At 32.1% G+C, this 24,668-nt stretch overlaps 1 protein-coding gene across 2 annotated transcripts in view; it reads left to right on the forward strand.

The window, feature by feature from the left end:
• The window catches only part of LOC125067209 (suppressor of lurcher protein 1-like), a 74,299-nt gene extending 49,956 nt beyond the window's left edge, over positions 1–24,343 (forward strand). The window contains exons 5-15 of one of the 2 annotated variants that reach the window (XM_047675666.1): positions 3,930–4,159; positions 5,371–5,527; positions 6,044–6,103; positions 6,212–6,300; positions 7,094–7,213; positions 8,941–9,012; positions 9,544–9,730; positions 20,056–20,246; positions 20,642–20,849; positions 21,724–21,950; positions 24,222–24,343. In XM_047675666.1, the coding sequence (XP_047531622.1) occupies positions 3,930–4,159; positions 5,371–5,527; positions 6,044–6,103; positions 6,212–6,300; positions 7,094–7,213; positions 8,941–9,012; positions 9,544–9,730; positions 20,056–20,246; positions 20,642–20,849; positions 21,724–21,950; positions 24,222–24,298 (1,618 nt within the window). In that variant the 3' untranslated portion in view covers positions 24,299–24,343. Of the gene's footprint in view, positions 1–3,929; positions 4,160–5,370; positions 5,528–6,043; positions 6,104–6,211; positions 6,301–7,093; positions 7,214–8,940; positions 9,013–9,543; positions 9,731–20,055; positions 20,247–20,641; positions 20,850–21,723; positions 21,951–24,215 lie in introns of both variants that reach the window. The other variant, XM_047675665.1, reaches the window with a different exon arrangement.
• The last annotated feature ends 325 nt before the right edge of the window (positions 24,344–24,668 follow it).

Below are 24,668 nucleotides of genomic sequence, written 5' to 3' on the forward strand. Positions count from 1 at the left end.
TCGGAGCTATAGCCGCTCGTGTTCGCTGAGTTACAACTACAAATCCAGCATACTCGTGTTTATGATACTAACCTCAACCAATTTAATATACAAATTTGAACAGAATCACAATTGAAATAATATAATATGTCTGTTTTAATTTTATCTATACTAATCTTATAAATGCGAAAGTCTGTCTGTCTTGAAACAAGCTTAAACCCAAATGAAGGACAAACTTTTATACCGAGAGGCTCGTCTCCATATTAGATCTTAATACGCGGGCTAAGTCGCGAGTGGAAACTAAATGTATCATAAATAATAATCAGGATATGTATCGTATTATTATTGTTTCGTTTATTATTATGATGTCAGGACATAAAGCGATCAAATATGTACGTTAACACATGTGTATTTGTTCTCTCACTCTCATAATCCGAATGGCAATCCAACTCGGCCGAACAGAGTTCAAACATACGATCAACAGCGTTGTCTCCGAGAGTGTAAACTTCGTTAATATTGTGGCATTTTTTTTTTTCGGCTGATATCATTTTAACTTTTTATTTGCCCAACGCTTTTGATTCTTAGACTCTCTTATCTCTTTTTAATAAAAAAATAACCGCATTTATTTTAATTATAATTGTACTTTTATAAGTACTAGAATTCTCGTTATATTTCTAGCATTGTTATTTTAGTATTATTCGTCCTTAGTATTTTGTTAAAGATTATATATAGATTGTATTACGGTCTGTAATAATAACATTAGTAGATACATTGCGGAAAAACAAAATATAATCAACCTTTTTAATTAGTTAATGTAGACTATAGTGATGTTATACTGGCACCTATCACAGGTCTGTGATGTCATATCTTATCTGATACAAAGTCCGAACGTCTGCCCTCTAGCTTCCAAACGTGGAGCGCGGCACAGGAGGTACATACTTCGTACGCGATATGTGAAAACCGAATTCATGTCGTTGGCGGCCTTCGTGATTTACTGCCTAGAAATCGCACATAACTTGAACCCAGTTTCGTAAACAATAAACCATGGCAATTTTGATCACATAACGATTCATAACCAAAATTGACTTATATTTGTAAATGGACAATTTTTTTCAGCATCGGCAAAGACAAACCGTTCGAAAGAATTCTCATTTTGTTTTTAGTTTGAAATGCTTTCCGTCGATTGGTTAGTCGACTTTTGTACTCCATTCGTCTTTACAAACGTCAAATATTCATTTCCATACACAATTTAGTACTTTATCTTTGAAAGTTTCGTAGTTGTTTTTATTACTCCCTCTCTGATAAACTCTAAGATGGCCTTGTTTTCCAACACGTTGTTTTGAACAAAAGCTTAATCGTCGTGAGACGAGTTTCGAAGTCTAAGATGCTTTGTTCTGACTTATTTCAAAATTCATCGTCTTAAACTGATAGAATAATAAACGAGATCATATGTAACTCGATATACCGAACGGGAACTCTCAGATACAATCAATCTTATTAAGGAATGTCACGCAATTCCCAATACGGGCCTTAATTGATTGATTCCATTAAACGCAAACATTAAACTAAAGGAAGCTAAAATAATACCTAAAGACTGTCTGCGTAAAACGTTCTTAATATGAGAAATCGTAACATTATCTTAGAATACCGTCGGAAAATACGAAGCACTAATTTCTAAATCCAGAATAGGTATTCACAGTGTCGCAATACGCTTTTACGGGCAAATTATTGTCGGACGAGAGGACTCGAGCGCCTTGTCGAGGTTTCGCTGCTTTTATTTCTCACCCCGATGTGCTTCGGATTGTTTCGAAAAAGTTTTCGTTTTCTGTAGTTAATTTAATGATTCCAAAATTGCGGTACCGACTCTCGTATTCACTGGTATTTGTGCATAACATTCTTTGTTCGGGTTGAAATTAATTAAATTTTTAAGTTTAATTAATGTAGGTTTTCACATTCGTTGCGATTCTTCATGCAAGTTCATTTAAATTATTAATAGTAGTCAGATGGATTACTGCTCATCTGCATTAAATATACTACCTAACTCACTTTTCTTACTGCGAGAGTATCAACTTCTTACTAGAATACTTCATATATGTATATATCCTGTAAAATCTTAGGATAAAATTAATCTTGGATATTTATTCAAATTTGAGAATTAGGACTTTTTCTTATTTTTTGGCAATCAGTATTATACTAACAGTATTGAATAATCGTAAGCTTATAAAATATACGTATATTTGTTCACTAAATAAATGTATTAAAAACAATACGATAAATTCCAAATATTTAAAAATAGAACGTAAATTTCGACAACTTTCCAAATAGAATTGAGAGAAGTCCACGCTGTTTTTCATTTTTAGAAAACTAACCACGTATAGATTCCAGAATAGGTGTTCGAAGTTTGAAAACGAGCTTGTTCGTACAAATTATAGTCGGACGAGAGGTTTCTGGTGCTTTGTCGATGTTCAACTACTTTTATTGCACACCACGATATCTGTATTTCGAATTGTTAAAAAGAATTCGTTGTTTGCAGTCAGAATATATGGTTGCTTGGTTACATGATATTTTTTTTTATAAATTTTTAGTAATGAGTTTTTATTGCTTTATTTTGATACAATCATAATGCCATAAGAAATATATTTTTCTAAAAATATTATTTCTATATATTATCGTCTTAATATATATGAATATTTTGTACGTGATTGTCTAATTGAATTTCTCCTAAACGATTGGACAGATTTCGATGATTTTTTTGTCTGTGTAAGTCTCTGTGTGGTTTAGATTGGAACCATTATGTGGCGCTGCTTTCGGATTTTTTATTTCACCCGTACGAAGTCGGGACCAGAAGCTAGTATATTAAAGATCCTTACTAATACTTTTTTAGTTAGTTGCACCATAAACGAGCCTAAATTTGTTTTACTAAAAATATTACTTTACACAATATAATTAAACATATATGTTAAATTTATTATATTTGACATTCGAATTTTTATTCGCCTACAATGTGTGTGTACTAAGTCCGGTTAATCCCTTCCTTAGTATAAATCTTATACCACCGAGAAGCCTCGAAGTATAAAGAGAGGGGTCAAAAGTGACGACGGTCGTAAAGCCCCTTGCCGTCTAAGACTTTCAGAGACTTATTTTTCACGAGGGAAGCATCTTTTAAACATAGCTTATCTTAAAGGATAGTTGAATCATGAATAGAGACGTTATTTAAAAGGAAACTTTAAGTAAACCTGTTTTCATATGTTAGTTTATGTTATTTTAAATTTTATTTAACAATGTTAGAGAATATTTGTATTCTTGCTTATTATTATAATCAAAAATTAAAGTAAATACATTATAGTCTGTTAATGTTCCATTGTTGGTTCGATTTTCGTTGCCTTTTGAGATGTTAGGAGCATGTTCCACCTTGCTGCATAATTACGGGCTGAAGGATATACATGTAGATTTGTATCTAACACATGCAAATTTCCTCGCGTTTTTTTTCGAAATGATCGGATGAGAGAATTATATACACAGATTAAACATGACAAGAAACACTTTGGTGCATGCCCACGTTTGAAGCTTCGTTTAATATTGATGTGTTATGATCGACGGGCTAACTTATACAAGTAAAACTTGCGCATTTATCGAAAATGTAATATCGGTTGGGAAGTAAATACCTCGAACTTGAAGAAAACTGGCGAAAAAATCTCGGCGGGACAGTTGTAGTTGCTTTTTTTTCACAAAATTTTTATTAACATTATATTTAATTATCTTATTTTTGGAAATTACTTTATGGTGGATTACCGCCTGAACAGACGTTAGCTATGTAAGAATCTTTGGTATCTGTTGGCTATCATTATTATTTTTTTTATAAAAAAAAACTAAATGTCAATTTAAAACCTTTGTATCACAACAAAGCAAGTTCATTCTATAAATAAATTAATCGATACCCTTTCTTTCAGCTGTACGCGTGGAGACTTTCTCAAAGTCTATTCTGAAGGCGGTACTCACGGTCCCGGTCCACCTGGTATCAACGAATATTCAGCCTGGTCGAGGATTCTATGCGGAAACAGGGCTGATGCACCACCGGCTATATATTCCCACGGACCTCTAATGGTATTAGAGCTTCAAAGCGGCGAAAAGATGTCAAACGCGTCTGGTTTTATTGGCACATACAGGTTCATAGATAGACGTGAGTATTTAACGTCATTGACAAACTACCAATAGGTACATATGACGTAACTATATCTATGTATTTTATGAACTAGGTTCAGGTATTAGGAATCCAAAGTTACCTATGTGCTCCACACACTATAATCTATCGCTTTGCCAAATTGCATTCGGATCCGTTCCGTTGTTAAATTCAGATTTCAATCTGTAATCTTCACGATTTATGACTTCTAACCTATGCGTAATCACGGCTCTGTATGTAAAAAATAAAAATATCGAATTATTTTTTAATAATAATTCAAAATTTATAGCTATACATTGTTGTGACAAAGTAATTATGGTATAAAAATATTTTGTGTATCCCGTTGGCACTACTTTACATAACTATATTTTTCAAACTCCGTGTTAAGAAATTCCATACATTAATTAATTTAGAAAGCGAATTATTACTTGTCTGTTTTATACTAACAAATAAACATGGCGACATTTATACAAATCGCAATACACAAGTGTGGGATACAATAATGGAATTCATAAATATCTTAAGCGCTGTCGCCACGACGGCGCCAAAGCAAAACTTGATTTAATGTCCAAGAATACTCAACACCTACTCGTAGATCAAGTATATGAAAAATCAATAGTATGAATACATCTCGCTTCTATTCTGTAAAGTCGTTTCAATAAAACATTTCCACTACTGAAATAAATTGTATTATATTTATTTGTGATATGAAAAATACTTTATTTGAATAATTCAATCTTACTTCAAATTATTATAGGAATTAAGACTAGAGAAATGTTTATTGTTAATCAAATTTGAATAGTCTGTAAGACGGACTTTAATTCAATTTGGATTAGATATAAAATAGTACAAAGATTTAAAAGAAACAGTAACAAACTTAAACTAAACCGAAGCCTCCCCTCGTCTTAAGGATAAAGTTATTAATTCATTTAATCGAAACGGAACTCGCAATATTCGAAAAAGATCTACTGGATCATATCAGCTATTTGTTATTATGTATTGTTTTAAATATTGTTAGAGAAATTGCTAAAATCTAATTTGCATTGTTTGAAGTAAGTGAATATCTTGTTAATATAAATCATTGAACTCCATTTAGGGTACTTCGCGAATAAATTAATTAATCTTAGTTAACTTTTAGCACATTTTGAAGAATAATTAACTATTCTAAATTTTCATTGTTATTTTTGTTAATAAAATAACTTGTTCAAAAGGAAACTTCGAAACGGACGGAGTTAAAGTCGTCGACACACTATGCGATTATGTATTTACTTCGCAACCAAATAGACCCGCGCACGGGCGATTTTACAGTCCTAGATATCCTTCAAGTTACCCAAGCAACGTCAGATGCAGCTACCATTTCAACGCAAGGTAAAAATTACAAAAAAACAATCGATTGTTTAATATAAACAAATCATTCCTTAAATGATCACGATTTTCCGATACAAAATAAATTAATTTATATCAATAAAAAGTAATAATAAAAACTAAAAGTGATTATAAAACAGCCTTTTTCTTTATAGCCTTTTTTGTTTTCGATATAAGTAGTTGGTATATAATAAAACTTTACAGCTTGCTATTCATTTAAAATTATATTTGCATCTGTAATATAAATTCGAATATTCGTTTATTTATGTAAATAAACGCATTCAAGCGTGCTTTAATTTCCACGTTCATAACATTCGGTCAGAATTATTCTCCACGGCTAAATTGGATGCATCAGCCGGCACAGGCTTTATTATTATAAACAAGATTTATCTCGCATAATACCACGGAATGTAGTGAAACTAATTCCATGATTTCCGCTGGATTGCGGTTAATTCTCTTCTTTAATATGTACGTTAGCAGTTTTCGTTGAAGATAATCTCTGGTTATATTTTCTTTCAGAAAACATGAAAGAATAAAGTTGATATTTGAAGAATCTTATTTACAGAAAGGAGATGAAAGGTAACTCAATTAACTAATAACTGTTATCGTCATAAAAATGGGATAGATTTGTTTTTAATATTCTATAAAAAAAATTGTCATTTTATCGTCTTTGCTTTTTTCTTTTAGTTGCTTAAATCGAGCTGATATTATCAAAGTGTTCGACGGAAAAACTTCTACAGCACCAGTCATTGCAATGCTCTGCAATGAAATTGTAGGTGAGATAAACAAAGTACAACTTAATTACATTAAATGTGATATTTTCTTTTATTGTATTTTTGTTAAGTGTTTTTAAATTCACATTTTTGATTAAGCATTTTACATTTAAAATTATATATTTGTACTGATAAAACTGTATTTAATTTAAAACTGGAAAATACTTAAGCGCTATCGGACCAAATGCCAAGTCTTTGTTTTTGTAAATGCTCTGAGTATTTCGATTTTATTTAGCAGATTTTTAATAAATAGATTTATATCTGTGTGATAATATTTGGATTATTATATTGTTAGTTAAAATTTAACGGAGTCGAATACTGTGAAACATAAATGTTTTCTTTCTCAATACAAATGTGTATATAGGCTGTACCTTTTCCAGGTAGCAGTGTTTTGTTTTTAGATTGAAATAGCTAACATATTTATACAAAATAATAAATGAACTTGATTTTAGCGAAGAAAGCTAGATTATCGGTTACTGATGTAATTATAAATTATTTGAAATATGGAATTATTTAGTTTTAGGGAATACATTCAGATAAACTTAGGTGTTAATTATATATAAAAATATATATATATTAGAAATTCAATTCAATATACGTAACAATATAGTGTACATATCATTGAAATTATGTTGAAATTCAACCCAGTTTTCACTATTTTTGCGCTCGTAAGTTAAGTAAAATCAAAGAAAAATCTTCACAGACAATTAAAGATGTATTTTATATTTTGTTATTTGGAAAAATAATAAAGATTTCGATAAGAAATAACATTTATTAATTGGTTATATAATTTCAGGATACGAAATTCTATCAACGGGACCAGAAGTGTTAATTCAATTCACAGCAAATTCAAACATACAGGGACAAGGGTTCAAAGCAAGTTACCAGTTTTTGATGGAGGATAACTCTAGCGCAGGTTTAGTAAGCATTATCTGTAATGTAATCTGACATTCTTAAGTAATAGCTTTATATCACTTATCTAATATATATTTTACTTTGATCCGACTTGAAGGGTGAGTGAGACTGGTATAATGGACTTAAAATTTTAGATTCTATGATTGGTTGAGCATTTATTAGGAATTTATGGTTCTTTTTTTGGAACGAAATTCATTTACGCGGCTTACAGTAGAGTGAACTGTCAGATATTTCTGTCTCTTTCTATTTCATACGGTTTTAATTCATAGAGGATTTTTAATAACACTTTTATTTTTTGTCATTTAATTATTACCAAGCGTTAATTTATATGATTGTGTCTGTCGTTTGATACATATATAAACACATATATATCAAAAGCAACTTCATTCCAATAGAAATCGGCGCTGTTAATAATACTAACTATATCCATACAGAATGCCAACCATGTGAATTAAAATGTTACATACCTTGAGCCTGTAGTTACTACACTACACTTAACCTGCTTGCTGCTACCACCATGTATATAAAACCCTACCGCTAAACGTTAGTCAGGTCTCATATCGCTAATCTCAGTGGGTGATGCCGATCGCTAATCACCATGTAATTTTTATTTAGATCCGTATCCGTATTTTAGATTACTTAAAGGGATATCTAGATAGAGTAAAACGTAAGAACTACAAAATAATTAAAACAAAAGACTGAACATTATTATCGTGGTGTGCGTAACTAGCTGTGTGCTTGTGTCCCTGACACTTCCCAAACGTCATACAATTTTACTTGTATGCGTGTTAGTGTCCAACTTTTACTATTTTTCTCAGTTCTCAGCTTCAACGATCTACCAAGACTTATAGATAATCAAAGTAATATACATATATAATTCTAACTTATTCGTATTCTAAATTATGTAAGCACTATATTTTCTTGTAAATGCTTATACCAAACCTTGGCCGGTTCTTCAAAATAAAATGCACATTTCTGAACTCTTAAAGTGCCTTTTAAGTAACGTTTATTTTTATTTACCTTACCAATGAAATCACTTAGACAATTTGTTTTAAACTTAGAAGATTATTAGGTTAATCTGTGCATAGTAAAAAGCAAAGAAGTTTACCGTCTGTAAACTTAAATCTTTTAAAGTACGCATCGGATTATTTGAAGATTAATGCGGTTGTCATCGATAAACAAAGTTATTCAAGAGGAAGTTTTATAAGTATAATACGCATATTATAGTAGAGAAAAGCCAATTATTTCAACTTTTATTGCCAGAAAAAACATTAATATTTCTTTTTCTGTATGTATGTTCTTCATAATATTTATATAAAAAGTTTTATCTCGATACTTTTTGTACCCATATGAAGCCAGTACGGACATTACATTACATTAACAGCCTGTAAATTTCCCACTGCTGGGCTAAGGTCTCCTCTCCCTTTGAGGAGAAGGTTTGGAGCATATGCCACGACGCTGTTCCAATGCGGGTTGGTGGATACACATGTGGCAGAATTTTCGTTGAAATTAGTTACATGCAGGTTTCCTCGCGATGTTTTTCTTCACCGCCGAGAACGAGATGAATTATAAACAAAAATTAAGCACATGAAAATTCAGTGGTGCTTACTTGGGTTTCAACCCGTAATCATCGGTTACGATGCACGCATTCTAACCACTCTATTACAGTACGGATTAATTTTATGAAAATGATATTCTAAATATGTGACGTAATCTGTTTATTTACAGATGTTGAAAATAGTAGAAAAACAGGTGTGGTTGATGGATTATCCGCTCTGGGACCAGCAGTCAGCGCCGCAAGTAAGTTAATAAAGGTTTCGTATACAAAAGAAAATTTTATATAGTTTCTTAGGTGACTACGAAAAAGAGTGGGATTATCAATTTAGAATTTCTTATGTGATATCTTTGCCGAGATTATCTTTTTTGAGTATAAAATCTACAATATACTTTGTGCCTTAAAATATACATAGTTTTATAAACCATTTTACGATTGAGTTTTTGTTTGTTCATTTTACGAATTGAGTTAATAAGATGTCTATGTAGTCTCGTAAGGCTACCTTATATAATACAAAAATTAAATAATGACTAACTTAAAAATAATTAATCCTACGATTAATATTACGCACCAACCTATACTCTAACTCTAAAAGCTTAATCTCAACTCTGAGAGATTAAAAAAAATCTATCTCATTTCACCTGTAAAAGGTTAAAAAGGACAGCAACATTTCATATAACAGGTTGGAGTTTTATAAAACTGATTCGAAATCGAAATGCGACTCGAAAAATAAATTAGATTTGTTCTAGTTGCTTATAAGTGTCAATCCGTTTCAGCGTCATCCTGTCATCAAGTATTCAGGTCTGATAAGACCAGTGGCGGTAAATTGATCTCTCCTTTATACCCATCTCCTTATCCTCCGAAAACGCAATGTCATTATGACTTTCTGGCGAGTGGAAGGGAACGCGTCAGAATAGTGTTCGAAGATTTCAGCTTACAAAGAGTCACGGGGAGCATTATCGAGTAAGTTTGACATTTTATTTAATCATTACCATAAACGGTTATACACGATAAATAGTAAAGTAAAACACATAAATAATATATAATTACTTTTTTATATTATTAATCGTCACTTTCTGTAACTTTTATTTAACAATATAAAAGCCAGCATTTCTATTGTCTACTAAGTAATAAATCAACATAAGCATAGCATTTTTTTTATACTTTAATGTTACATTCAGAAAATAACTTTTCTACACAACATTCCTTAAAGTAATCTTCTATGTAATTATAATCCTTATTGAAACGTTTAGTAAGTTTAACAAATTATATGACACATACAATTATATATTTAAAATAATTACTCTACAAATCATTACAGCGTTGAAAGGTGCAAGAATGTTGGTTGCATTTAAACGTTGAAAAGCAATTCTGATTCTCCGAAATGTAATAATACGGCCTGCAGTGCGATTCTGTCTAAATTCACTTCGTATCTCTTTTGTGAAATTTTGATAACCGACTAATAGTGATATGTCATTTTGATACTTAATTCCTATAAATTTAATAATTATTATATTTAATTTCGCATAACACATTCTGGCATATGTATAACGCTTGTTTCCTACGCGGGCTTCTTCACATAAAATAGCTATAACCAAACACTGATTTCTCTCTTACTGACATCATTGATTTGATATTAGAAAGACGAAGACAGAGCATTATTGTCTCGTTCCGTAAAAAATAATTATAAGTAAAACCTGATGTTCCATAATTAAACCTGTATTTACACTAGCTCTCCCTCACCTTTCAACCCGGAAAACAGTATTACTAAGTATTGCTGTTTTGTACAGAATTCCAAAATCAAGTTAAATATTATTAAATATAAAAATCATCAAGTGAATAAATAATTTAATACTGAAATCTCTAATTCAGTTACATATTTACCCGCGCGAAATTTATAATACTTTTCCTTTAACACACAAACCGATACTCCTATAACCTCTCAAGGGGTGAATAAAGAAAAGTAACCTATGTCCTTCCACGGAAATCGAACTTTTACCATAGCAAATTTAATCTAAATCGAAGGTAACAGACAGAGTTAATTTGCATTTATAACATTTATATAGAAATATGATCTACTACTCAGGTTTATATTATTGTTACCCCATATCGCTTGGAATACATTCAACATTCACAGCCTGTATATTTCCCACTGCTGGGCTAAGGCTCCAATTAGGCACATATTTTACCACGCTGCTCCAAAGCGGGTTGGAGGATTCACATGTGGCAGAATTTTATTTAAATAAGATATGCAGGTTGCGTCACGTTATTGAATTTGAATTATAAACACAAATTAGGCACATAAAAATTCAGTGGTGCTTGCCTAGTTTGAACCCGAAATCATCGGTTAAGATGCACGCTTTCTAACCATTGGACCATCTCTTCTCGTCTTGGAAAACCTAAAATTATTAATTTAATTATTATTCATTAAATATTGTTAGTAATAATTATCGTGTACATTTCGCTTGGGTTAACTTCTAGGCTATCAAAGATAATATTTCAGCGTAATTCCTACGATCTTGCCTTGTATATACAGTACAAGATCATAGAAATGTACATTAACGATTACGTACACTCGTGATTTAATAACTTTTTAACTCTTGATGTCTTTGCATTTTCAATTGGAAGTATTTCGTAGAATATAAATAGATAAGCATAAGGTAAATACCTTTTAAGTTTCAAGTCTGTATCTACACGAATAGTTACGAGAGTGTTTTGAATATTAACATCTTCGTGCTTTCCTATGTTTTATTCCCTCTGTGATGAATATTTCGGAATCCAATTTTAAGTTACTGTTTTCGTAGTACTAGGAATATATCGGCCAAAGCTAATACCATTAACTAATATTACCACTTAGCGTTATTTTAATACTGATGTTAAGTTTAAATACCTTTGAAATTAAATTTAAAAATCGGTATTACCTATTTATTTTTGACGTTATTGCCCTGACATTCCTTGGGTATTAATTCTCATCACGTTTTATTGGGAGCTATAAAACCCTCGAAGTTGGAATTTGGCAGACATTATGCTCAATTCAGTTTTTATGAAATTTGACCGACAAGGACGGCTGTAAAAGGTGACAAAAAAAAACAATTTTTATAGATAATTCTTCCACAGGAACTTTGGAAATAAACAGTGTACTCTGTGCCTCGTGAACCGATTCATAACCTAAGTAATAAATCAACTTGTTACGTTTCTTTGTTCCGCCTTGAAGAATAACAAATCAAATATGACCTTTCACATTTATAACATAATATTCTTTAAATATTTTTTATGACATGAGTAGGCGGACATGTAAATGGTGATATTTACCATCGTCCATAAACATTGGCGCTGCAAGAAACACTAACCCTTACTTACATCGCCAATGCGCCACAAGCCTTACCAAGGTACTAAGATGTTATGTCTCTTGTACCTGTAGTTACACTGGCTGACACGCTCTTCAAACCAAAACACAACAATACTAAGTATTGCTAGTAGGCGATGGAATATCTGATGAGTGGTATTTACATAGGCGAGCTGGCACCAATCCTTAAGCCCATTATTTTATGTGTGAAAGTTGCGTATACTGACATATTGTTTTACGTATAATATAATTATACATAGTATAAAACAAAGCCGCTTACCGCTGTCTGTCCGTATGTATGCTTAGATCTTTAAAATTACACAACGGATTTTGATGCGGTTTTTTTTAATAGATATATTGACTCAAGCATTAGCAGCCCGTAAATGTCCCACTGCTGGGATAAAGGCCTCCTCTCCCTTTGAGGAGAAGGTTTGGAGCATATTCCACCACGCTGCTTCAATGCGGGTTGGCGGAAACCTCATTATATTGACTCAAGAGGAAGGTTTATACGTGTAATACATGCACAATATGATAGAGAAACACTGATCATTTTAGAGGTTTATCAAGTGATGTCGTAAATAATCCCAGTTTTTGCGCTTACATTGCAAACGCTGGCTGAACCCTACGAGATACATCAAAATAATGTGCTATAGTACTGTACACCTTAAAAAGGTCTTCATAAAAGACCTGAAGGTATATACCTTCAGGTCTTTTATAAGGTCTTTCACTTATGGATAACCCACAATAATCATGTTTTATCGTTTACTTTTTACGAGAAATAATGTATTAAATTTAAATGAATATTTTCGAAGATATTACAGATTTAAAATGCAGAGACATACCGGTTTTGTATTGTCTAATGACAAAAAAGCTGTGAACGTTGTTAGACATTCTGTCGTATATTTAGTATCAGTATTGCACCCTTGCGAAGCCGGGCGGGTCGCTAGTATATAATAAAACAATTAATAAAGATCAACTGGTGCTATTAAATATACTGATTTTAAACTAATAAATTAATTCACATGATAAACAAATACATTATTTTGGCACGCATTAGACGCAAATTTGTTCTCGTAAAAATTGGTTGCCACGGTTATTGCGGGTTACAATTAACGGCAGCTGGTACGAGCGGTCTGAATTTATTGTTCACTGATATAGCCACAAATCGCTTAGTTTTGTTCGGTTCGGAACCTTTATAGAACCACATAGCTGAAAAGCTACCACACTGAATGCATTATGTTCTTGATTAAACTTTAAACACATTGTATTTGCATTACCTGGCGAAATTTAATTTATTTTGCTCACTATCCGTCACTGCCCAAGTAAATATATTACAGTAGAATATTAGGTTTAGTAAGACATCTGAGAATTTAAAGTGTAAACGGTATTTTACTTATAGGGAACGTTTACATTTAATAATATAGTAAGCATTTTGATAAAAATACACACCGTGTTACTTAGTGTGAGCTAGAGTGATAGTTTATTTTTTGAATTTTGTGGGTACAGCTATTAATTTTACCTTGAAAGGGCTAGCACTGAGTAAAGAATGATGTTCTCTTTCGGCTCCGGTGGACATTCTCAAGGGAGACTACGCAGGACATATTACAGGATACAAATGTGCGCAAACGAAAATGCACTTTCTGTTACTTCAATCTCATAATCCGATAGGATGGTAATCATATTCAACCGTAAAGAGAACGGGTGAATCATTAACGTCTGCTTCTTAAATACTCATACATCATTAAATCTATATAATATAATATAATTATAGGCCTATAGCCATCACCTCCTTGTTCTCCAAGGTAATGGAGTCCATTATAAACTGCCAGCTCCTGCGGTACCTAGAGGAGTACCAGCTGATTAGCGACCGCCAGTACGGTTTCCGTCGGGGTCGCTCAGCCGGTGATCTTCTAGTTTACCTTACTCATAGATGGGCGGAAGCAGTTGAGAGCAAAGGGGAGGCATTAGCAGCCAGTCTGGACATAGCGAAGGCCTTCGATCGCGTGTGGCACAAAGCGCTTCTTTCGAAGCTTCCTTCCTATGGGCTTCCCGGAAAATTATGCAATTGGATTACCAGTTTTTTGGCAGATCGGAGCATCAAGGTCGTTGTCGACGGTGCATGCTCTGACTTAAAATTCGTCAATGCTGGTGTTCCACAAGGCTGCGTTCTATCACCCACTCTGTTTCTTCTGCATATCAATGACTTGTTGCAAATCAGTAACATTCATTGCTATGCAGACGACAGCACCGTAGACACCTCATACACCGGCCGTGCTAATATTTCTCGGGAAAACGTCGAAGAAAACCGGAACAAACTTGTATCTGAAATCGAGTCTTCGTTAAACAAAGTCTCGAACTGGGGTCGGCTAAACCTAGTTCACTTCAACCCCAAAAAGACGCAAGTTTGCGCGTTAACTGCTAAAAAAACACCATTTGTCGTATCTCCACGATTCGAGAACATTCCGTTAGCCGCTACAGCTAGTATCGGAATACTTGGCGTTGATGTTTCGAGTCTCGTTCAGTTCCGCGGTCAATTGGAAGGCAAAGCCAAATTGGCATCAAAAAAGCTTGGTGTGCTCAGCAAGGCAAGACAGTATTTCACGTCGGCCCATCGTCTAAGACTATACAAGGCGCAAATTCGGCCTCACATGGAATACTGCTCTCACCTCTGGGCGGGTGCTCCCCAGTACCAGCTCCTTCCATTTGACCGTATCCAACGTAGAGCGGCTCGAATTATCGACGATCAAGCCCTTTCCGATCTGCTTGATCCTTTGGCTTTGCGTAGAGATGTTGGATCGCTCTGCATCTTCTACAGAATTTATCACGGGGAATGTTCCGAGGAATTGTTCGAATTAATCCCGGCTGCTGAATTTCACCTTCGGACATCTCGTCAAAATTCCAAATATCACCCGCACCACCTAGATGTCCGAAAATCCACAACAGCGCGATTTTTAAGACATTTTCTGCCTCGCACAACCACTCTGTGGAACCAGCTTTCGCCGGCGGTTTTTCCGAACCGATACGACTTGGGAACCTTCAAGAAAAGAGCGTACTCTTTCCTGAAAGGCCGGCAACGCACCTGCAAGCCCCCCGGTGTTGCAGATGTCCATGGGCGGTGGTAGTCACTTTCCATCAGATGAGCCTCCTGCTCGTTTGCCACCTTATGACATAAAAAAAAAAATCTATATATTTTTAAATTGTGTTGAACTCTTAAAACAAATGTTTTCACTTTAAAGCTGATAGAAGCTAAAAGATGTGTGGATGTACAAACTGTTCTTTTTCTCTTTTACTCATTCTTCGTTTTGGTGTTTTTTTTATTTTTTCACTCTTGTTGTCGTTGCAAGCAATAGTTATTAATAGTTGTGTTTGTAAAGTTTTGTTTGTTTTTAAATGATTTTACATAATCTATGGATGATGATTCATCAATGTAAAAATCGCTAGCAAACTTAATAAATGATTATATAAATATTAGTATTGAAAGATCTCTAGGGTTTTTTTTATAGAGATTAAGAAATCATCTGATAGTAATAATTACTAATATTATGTTCCTTCTGCCTCTAACACATTGGCTCACTGAACGCTCCATTCAAAAATAGAGATATAAAGCTTAACTTTTTGACGATAGAATAATTATTTTTAATAACCACTAATAGACTTTAATAGAACTTATCATCCGTCAAAATATAATACGATTTATCCGGTAAATTAAGGATATTGAAATGACATTTTCTCCTCATTCTAAGACACGAAAAATATTTTTTATAAAATAACTCACGGTCACACTTGTCATATCAATTATAATTTTCTCATATAAGTCTTATATGTATTGGTTTTGTAGAAGACTTTGTTTTTAATATCTTTGGTTATCATTATTTCGTACAAATATAAGTGGCGTTTCATATCACGTTAGTATTTGTTTGGAGTGACACATCGCTGAACGAAAAAAGTTTTTTTTTTTTAAATATAATCCTATTCAATTGAACCATGATCACGATGAAAAATATTTCCTTTCATTTACATATTTTCTGCTTCGTATTAGTAACTACGGACCGAAACGTAATTGATGTTTGACTGACCGCACATACAGTTAACAGAGAATTGTGTTTGAATTCGGCAACGTGGCTCCATCACTCGTGAAGTAAATGGACATGCAACCACAATTCACCGATTATAAATTTACTACCTTCTATTTGCAGCTAACAAGAAATTATTATTCGAAAAAAATATAATTTTTGTATCTGTTTGTCCTAATAATATTATGAATGTGAGAGTTTGTTTGGGATATCCGTTACTCTTTTACGTAATAACGGCGAGATGGATTTGTATGAATGTTATGTGTCTGTTGCTATAATAAAATTTCGCAACCATTTTTAACTTTTAGATTACTTATAGATTTAAGTCATTTGTAAAAAATACATTGGTAAAGAAGGCATATTATCCGATACAAGATTATATAGATGTTAAAAACGCGTGGAGTTAATGCTTGTTGACTTCCAGGCAGGAGACTTAACATACATATATAATTGTATTTAACTAACAGGATTGTATTTTTAGATGTTGAAAAAGAGTAACTACTGAGTTTCTTGCCGGTTCTTCTCGGTACAATCTACATTCCGAACCGGTGGTAGATTTACTTTAAATAGTTTGTTAAATGATGATTCAAAAGTGCTTGTAAAAGCCTACTTGAATAAAGTATAGTTTGATTTGATTTGTTATGCATGTTGTGTATGTATGTTATTGAGATAGCTTAGATGATTTAATACATATGCTACCTCATGTCAAAAAATATTGTGATACATAATTAATGTTTATTTTGTGCAACAGTTTGATTTATTTTGTCCTACTGAGAAACTCGCCAATGATGTTACTTGATTCTAGTGAAATTATAATTGAAATGTCTCTGACACACACACGAGTAAGTAACTAACTAATATTACAACTTTTACTATGTCGGTATCGTACATACCTTCTCATCAAATATTCTACCGCCAAACAGCAAGTTTGATAGTTAGTATTATTGTGTTCCGAATTGAAGGTGAATGAACTAGAAAAAAAAGTACCCATATCTATCTATTGTACTTTTAAAAATATTTAACAGTCCTTTCATCACCAATGCCATACTTTCACAGCTGCAAGTACCTGTAGTTACACTGGTTCACTCAACCTTTCAACTATAGCACAAAAGGTACTAGTACTGAGAATTACTATTTTGCGATAGAATTTCTGATGAGTAAGCGGTTTCTAATCGGATGGTCTAACATAAAGCCCATCGATTGATACTCATTATGGATTCTTGAAAAAGCGTCGACATAAGTTATCGAAACAAGGAAGGAATCGAATAACAGGAATTCAAATTTTAGTGGATATAAGTAGTTAAGGCTAAGGCCTCCTCTCCCTTAAAGAGAAGGTTTGAAGCATATCCACCACGCTTCTCCAATACGGGTTGGTGGAATACACATATGGCAGAATGTCGTTGCCGAGCCGTTGTAAGCCAAGATGGCCCATGGTCTTAACCGATGATTTCGGGTTCAAGCTCAGGCAGGCACCACTATATTTTCATGTGCTTAATTTGTGTTTATAATTCACTTCATTTCGTTTGCTCGGCGGTGAAGGAAAACATCGCGAGGAAACCTGCACGTCTCTAATTTCAACTTAATTCTGTATAGCAGAACTATTAGCAAATCGGAGTATATAAATCTAAAATTCACTTGTCTTTTCTTGTCCTACATTGGAATATAATATACAGACTTTGTAGTAGCACAATAGATAAAACTCGAAATAAAATAAAAATCTTTATGTGGACCGAGTTACTTTTTTAATTTAAACAATTTTATTTTTGGAAATTCTTTAATATTTATAACAATCGAGTTGCATTGTTATTTGACAGAAAACGTTGAATGTGAAGCAGGAAACGAGCACGCGACCACAGTGCACTGATTATAAATTTATAGACCATTCGTTCCATTTCATCAAAATCACGAATTCCGCTTTTATTTTTATCCGAAAATGATTTTTATTTTTATTGTGATAAAATTTTATTATTTTGCAATGAATGAAACAATGTAAAGCTGTAAAGTATCAGTAATAAAGTTTTATTTTGAAGGAATATTAATGATTTGGAAATTAGATGATTCGTCATCACGCTTTGGTTCAAATGCTTGGAAGAAGTTTTGTTTTTTGTACAGCTGTCGATCAAGATGTAAAAAGACCAACTTGAAATCACGATTGGTTCCATGTTTCATTCTATATGATAAGATATAACAGTTTATTTTAACTTGGCCTGTTTTAAAAATTTTAAGCTCATATCAAAAAACATAAATAAGGAATATTTACTAAATACAAGATTGTATTAACACTAGATTTACCAGACCAGACCATTTTGACTGGTCGTGGAATTTCTTTTCAAAATTCCTACTACATATAATAACATAACATTTGCTTTCCGAAATTATGTTATGACTTTTGTAGCTATAAGTAGAGAATTCATTTTATGAACTTAATGTTACTTTAAAGATTAAAAATACCTATACTTAGTATTTATTGATTTCTAGACAGGATATATTAAAAAAATATTGTACTTAGCTGACATACTCTGTAATTAAAATGGTGGAAAAGAGTTAACTACTGAGTTGCTAGCCGGTTCTTCTCCGTAGAATCTACTTTCCGGGCCGGTTGTAGCTTAAATTTAATTCAACACTCTAATGTGACAATTCAAAATTGATTTCAAGAGCATCCTTTAATAAAGAATATTTTGATTTCAATAAGTTTCTGAAATCATATATTTTTTATTAAAATCTTTGGAATCTTAATTTGGTTTGACCAAAAAATGCTTTATAATAGAATATCGCGCTAAAAACTGACTCGCTACAGTAAAAAAGAAACACGTTTTGTGTGAAAAGCACTTAAAAGGTTTTAGGTCGAGGCATTTTTCATGTAGGCAAGTTTAACCCCAAATTAACCCTAATGACCGGTAACAAAATGCCAGCATACCCTTTTTTCATGAACGCCATTTGTATTATTTATTAATGTAATTGTAATAATGTATATTTTCAGGTTATTACAATTTCCTTTCATCTATTACAAAAACATCACGCGATAGGTCAATAAAACATTATTAAGAGTAAATTGTTTTCCTATTTAATAAATTAGTTACGGGTTAGTTGATGCATTCAATGTAATCATTATTAAACATGACAGCCGAGACGGCTCTGGTATGAAAGATTTATTTTCATTGCGTATTCTATTCTTAAAATATTCATTGATTGTTATACAAAGTGAAGAATGTAATGCTAATATAACTTTTTTACCGATGTTCGTCTCAAGACTCAATTTTCAATGAGATTACATTCGTTTTGAATTATGACCTCAAGTTATATTTCTACTATAGGAAGTATAGAATAGAATAAATGATTTATGATTATTGATTATTTCGTAGATAATATGCTTAATACACACGCATATTTAAATAATATAATATACTTAATACCATTACGATACAGTAAAAATAAAAATACGGCCTATCATTAAATATCCTTTGTATGAAGGATACGAAATAAATTCTATATATAACAATAAATAGACACATACTTTATTGGAACGAAATATGTCCAAAAATAATAAACTATGACAAATCATATATCACTCTGTAATTTTTAATAAAATTTTTACACTTATCACACGTTGTTAAAATATTGTTATAGTCTACTTAGCGTATAATTTTTTTTTTTTTAATTTGTCTTCTATTTGGGCCTTGAGCCCTCACGGCACAAATAAGAGCGTATAATCTTACAAGCTTAGTAAATACCTAGTGTAATTCGCAAAAATATTTATATACTTGCATTTTTCGACATCCCATACGGAAACGTAATAGAGAAAATAATAATTTTATCAATAAGGTTACATTTATTTTACTGGTATTATTTCATCAACCCATTAATTGCAGCTGTGAAAGTATGGACTCGTTAGACGTATTTTTATACGTCGACGGGCGGCTGGAGAAAATGGCATCCTACTGCGGCAACGACGTACCGAAGCCATTAATGTCGAACGGACCAAAACTATCAATCGAATTCAGGGGTATCTACTCGTCGAGATACAGCAGAGGGTTCAAGATATCTTACTCTTTTGTTGAAGGTACTTTTGACTGCACTTCTTTGTAATTCAATATAGAAAGACCTTTTTTATAAAATTTGTTACAATTTGATACGAAAGCCATTATACATTTAAAGAATGTATACGCGTACGCTGATCTTGTATTGGTAATAAAGAACATTAATATTTTAAATTAAAAAGTCAAACTTTGTAATATTAAAAAAAAAATCCCTGGGAAGTCGAAGCGAAAGAATTTCAGCAATTTTAAAGATACGTCCGAATCAACTCATTGTTAATAAACAACGTATAATTAAAATATTAATATTGTTTCCTCTCTCAAAACATTCTTAGAAATGTATTCTTATATTTTATTAATAAAAGTTCTAAACAGTTTACGTATAATATATACGAAAATAAATGAAACATTTTCCTCTCAGATTACGCTATAGCAACAGGAAAACAGCTATTAGAGTTTCCATGTGCCTTCGTATACAATAGCACGGAACGGCGGAGGGGAGTTGTGACGTCACCGAATCACCCCGGCCTTTACCCGAGGGACACTGAGTGCAATTACTTCTTCTATGGTCGGAAGAATGAAAGAGTGCATCTACGTTTTACTCACTTTGACGTCGAGGGAGTAGTACCGTAAGTTTTTATTTAAATAAATAATTGTCGACCGGAATTTAAACTTATAGAAATTTGTTGGTGATATTCGTCGTCTTATTATAATTTCACGTTCTATAGCAAATCTTAAATTAGATTTCAGTCTAAATTTACTTAAAAAAACTACTTATAATGAATTTATAGAAAGTACTATTAGATAAATTTATATAATATTTAATTAATAATATTTAATTATATTAATTTCTTTATTTAGTTATTATCTTTCTATTATTATAATATACGAGTATATCTTTTGTTTATAATTTCCGACAGAATAAGAAACTTAATATTGATGAAAGAAAAAAAAATTATTAAGTAATATAGTTTGCTTGCTTATAATGGGCAAAATATCAGATACACAAATATACAATGAAATGATATCCGAAAAAACAAATTACATCCAATGAAAGTAAACGATTATTATCATTTTTAATAATAAATTGTTTTTCTTATCTGAATCTCGGTTGAGGAAGACGACTTAAGTTTTTCTTAAACATAATACCGCTGTTTCATTTATGTCGGTAATGAACTCTGGTTTTGATATTTAATTAAATGAGCATAAAGCGATAGCAAAAAAAATTATGTTACGTCATAATTTTATTTCAATAAAGCATTATGTCAAGAAAATATATTTTTATTTCAAATAAAGGTAGAAATTCGACCTCCAAGAATTGCTTATTAATTTATTTGCTTTATATTTGAATATTAAAATTTTACAGAAAGAAATCTTTGTTTATAGTAACACCTAAAATAATTACGACTAATTTGTCACGTATTACTTAAGTATTAATAATATAAAAAAAAATGTACTGAAAATCCATCTTCAAGAATATAATAAGCTGAGTTCAACTTTTAGATGCGAAGCAGTATCAGCGAGTGACTACGTTCAATTCTCAAGCAAGATGATTGATAAGGGAAGTCAGAGGCACTGTGGTCAATTGAGGGAACTCCAAATCGCCTCGGAGGGTAATTTCTTGAGGGTCACGTTCCGGTCCAACGACAGACTAGACGGCACTGGCTTTAAAGCTGAATATATTTTCCTTAAAGATTCAGAAATGCAAAGTATAAAACCGGACTCCAGTGGTGAGGATTTTATACTTTCAGATAAGACATGCTTTGAATTGAATATAATCTTGGTTGGTTTTAGAAGATACGAAGTAACAACTTTGGGCTTAAATTTTGATTGATGTTCGCTACGACTGAATTATTGAATACCATCCGTCGTAATATTTTTATTTCCTTCAAATAAAATAATAAATAAATAGGGACGTAATATTTCAGTAAATCTATCATAAAATATAATAATTGAAGTATAATTATAATAATTGAATAAAATTGCAAAACTTCAATTATCATTCATTTGGGTAGAACAAAACCTATATTAATTATATCTATATTTATAAAATAATATGTCCTGACTGACTGACTGGTTCACCATCGCCCAGCATAAACTATTAAAGTTAGGGCAATAAATTTTGTATGGAAGTCCGTCATTTTGATTTAAAGACTGATTTAAAATGAGTAGACGTATTTAAGCGTCTCTGGATATTCTTCCCTTAAGGAGTTAAATAGGGATTGGCATTTCGTATATAGGTTAGTCTGGAAGTCCGCTTCGCCATAACAATTATTAAAGCACAAGGTCACCTTTAAAATGGCTGGAGTAAACCAAAGACAATTATTTTTTCCTAGCTGTCGTTCGTTTGTTTTTCGTATGGACAGCCTGTTCGTGAGTGAGCTCTGAGAGCAGTCTTGTAGTTCTAAAGTCGAACCACAAATGTGGTATGTAAGGAAGTCTTAAACTAACGCGATATTTCAAATAAATTTGTAATTATGTTCAACTTCCACGCGAGCAAAACCTGATGACCTCCATGGTCGAGTAGTGTGTACACCGCTTTTCATGGGTACGCCACTTCGAGGTCCCGGGTTCGATTCCCGGCCGAGTCGATGTAGAAAAAGTTCATTAGTTTTCTATGTTGTCTTGAGTCTGGGTGTTTGTGGTACCGTCGTTACTTCTGATTTCCATAACACAAGTGCTTTAGCTACTTACATTGGGATCAGAGTAATGTATGTGATGTTATCCAATTATTAAAAAAAAAAGCTGCGGGCAACAGCTAGTACTGTATATTTCTTCAAGCAAAAGTGTTATTTTGAAATACTGCTTTCGTTTATATTAATGTTACTTAACATTAAATTGACTGCGTAGCAATTCGTCTCTCATAATAAGTCGTATTTTTACACGTTTCTGACCAAATATTTATAGCAAAACATTTCACGATAGCGACAATTTAACTGTATTTATTGAGAGAGAAAATTATTCGTTGAACTTTGTCCACCACAGTGGAAGAAAAATTGGCTCGTCGCCAGAGGAAATATTTCATTTAGTTCCTTTTACATTCAAATGTAGTTAGAATACCCACGTCCGTATAAGTTTTTATTAAAACGTAAACGTAAAATGATATGAAAATAAATTAAATCGTTCATTCTTTAATAATGATGAGTCATATCTTTGATCTATCACAAGACCTTTATAAAGTTCTCCGACAATCAAATAATATTAAATTACAATAAATACAAAAACAAAATAGTATTTAATAAGTAGTTGTAATATTCAATAAAGAAAAGTGAACCCATATAACTTATAATACTTAGTTCTTTTATTATACTTAGTATATATATACATATATATACCCAGAAAATAAATATTATTTATAATATAAGACCAATCGTGGATAGCATTTTTCTTTTAAGTTGTATATGATATAAATTTGGCGAGCGTAAGCATATTCTATAAAAATATATTCGAATATAATTATATAATAAATTATAACATTAGGATTGACCTGGTTTTGTGCAATGTTTGGGTTCGTCCGTCCACACATATGTACTACCGCTAAGTAGCAATACTTAGTATTATTGTGTTCTGATTTGATGGGTTAGTAAGCTAGTGTAAATACAGGCACAAGGTACATAACATTTCAGTTCCCGATGTTGGTGTGCGTTTTTGTTGAATGGTTAAAATATCATATACTAATTGAACAATTAATAATAATAATTAAATAAGGCCTTATAGTAATCTATATAATCCGAATTAACTTACATGATTTATTGCAATGAACGATATGTTTTAGTGCAAACGTGGTTGGTATGTAGACTGCTTTTTCAAAAGACTGTGATTCTGGCATTAGTATGTCATAAGAGCGGACACATAAGCGATCGAATTTTTAAAAAAAAATGTTGATTGCAAAAAATTTAAATTTCGCAATGATTTTTTAAGCCTTTTTTATACATTGTACCGTCTATTTTCAGTCAATCATTGTTACATACATAATTAACATTTAAAATTTTAAGTTTCAGGTACTCTCGGTTCAAAGAAAACAACATTGGGGCGAATGATTCTATTGTATTTTATTTATTTTTTAATTAAAGTATGAAATCAAACAACACCTTACTATTAAGAGAGAAAATAAATTATTATTGTTGATAAAATAATTGTTTTATTTTCATAAAACTTTGGTATTTTATAAAAAATGTTGACAATATTTTTATAAACGTAGTAAACATCTACTACATAATAATACTACTGAAGACATACTTTTCTATAAGGAGAAGGCTTGGAGACTAATACAAGACTGCGGTTTGTTGCAGAACTCACAACCTTTGGTTACTACTTCTTTATTTAAAAATATCATTGATGTTGAATGGTTTATTTAGTAAAGTTTCCAATTTTATCTATTTTACAATTCGATTTTGGTCTCTTAAAGTCTCTCTCTTAAAGTGTATTTGGGCTACCTTAAGGAATGA

The sequence above is a fragment of the Vanessa atalanta genome, chromosome 11 (genome assembly GCF_905147765.1).
Source record: "Vanessa atalanta chromosome 11, ilVanAtal1.2, whole genome shotgun sequence".
Lineage (NCBI taxonomy): Eukaryota > Metazoa > Arthropoda > Insecta > Lepidoptera > Nymphalidae > Vanessa > Vanessa atalanta.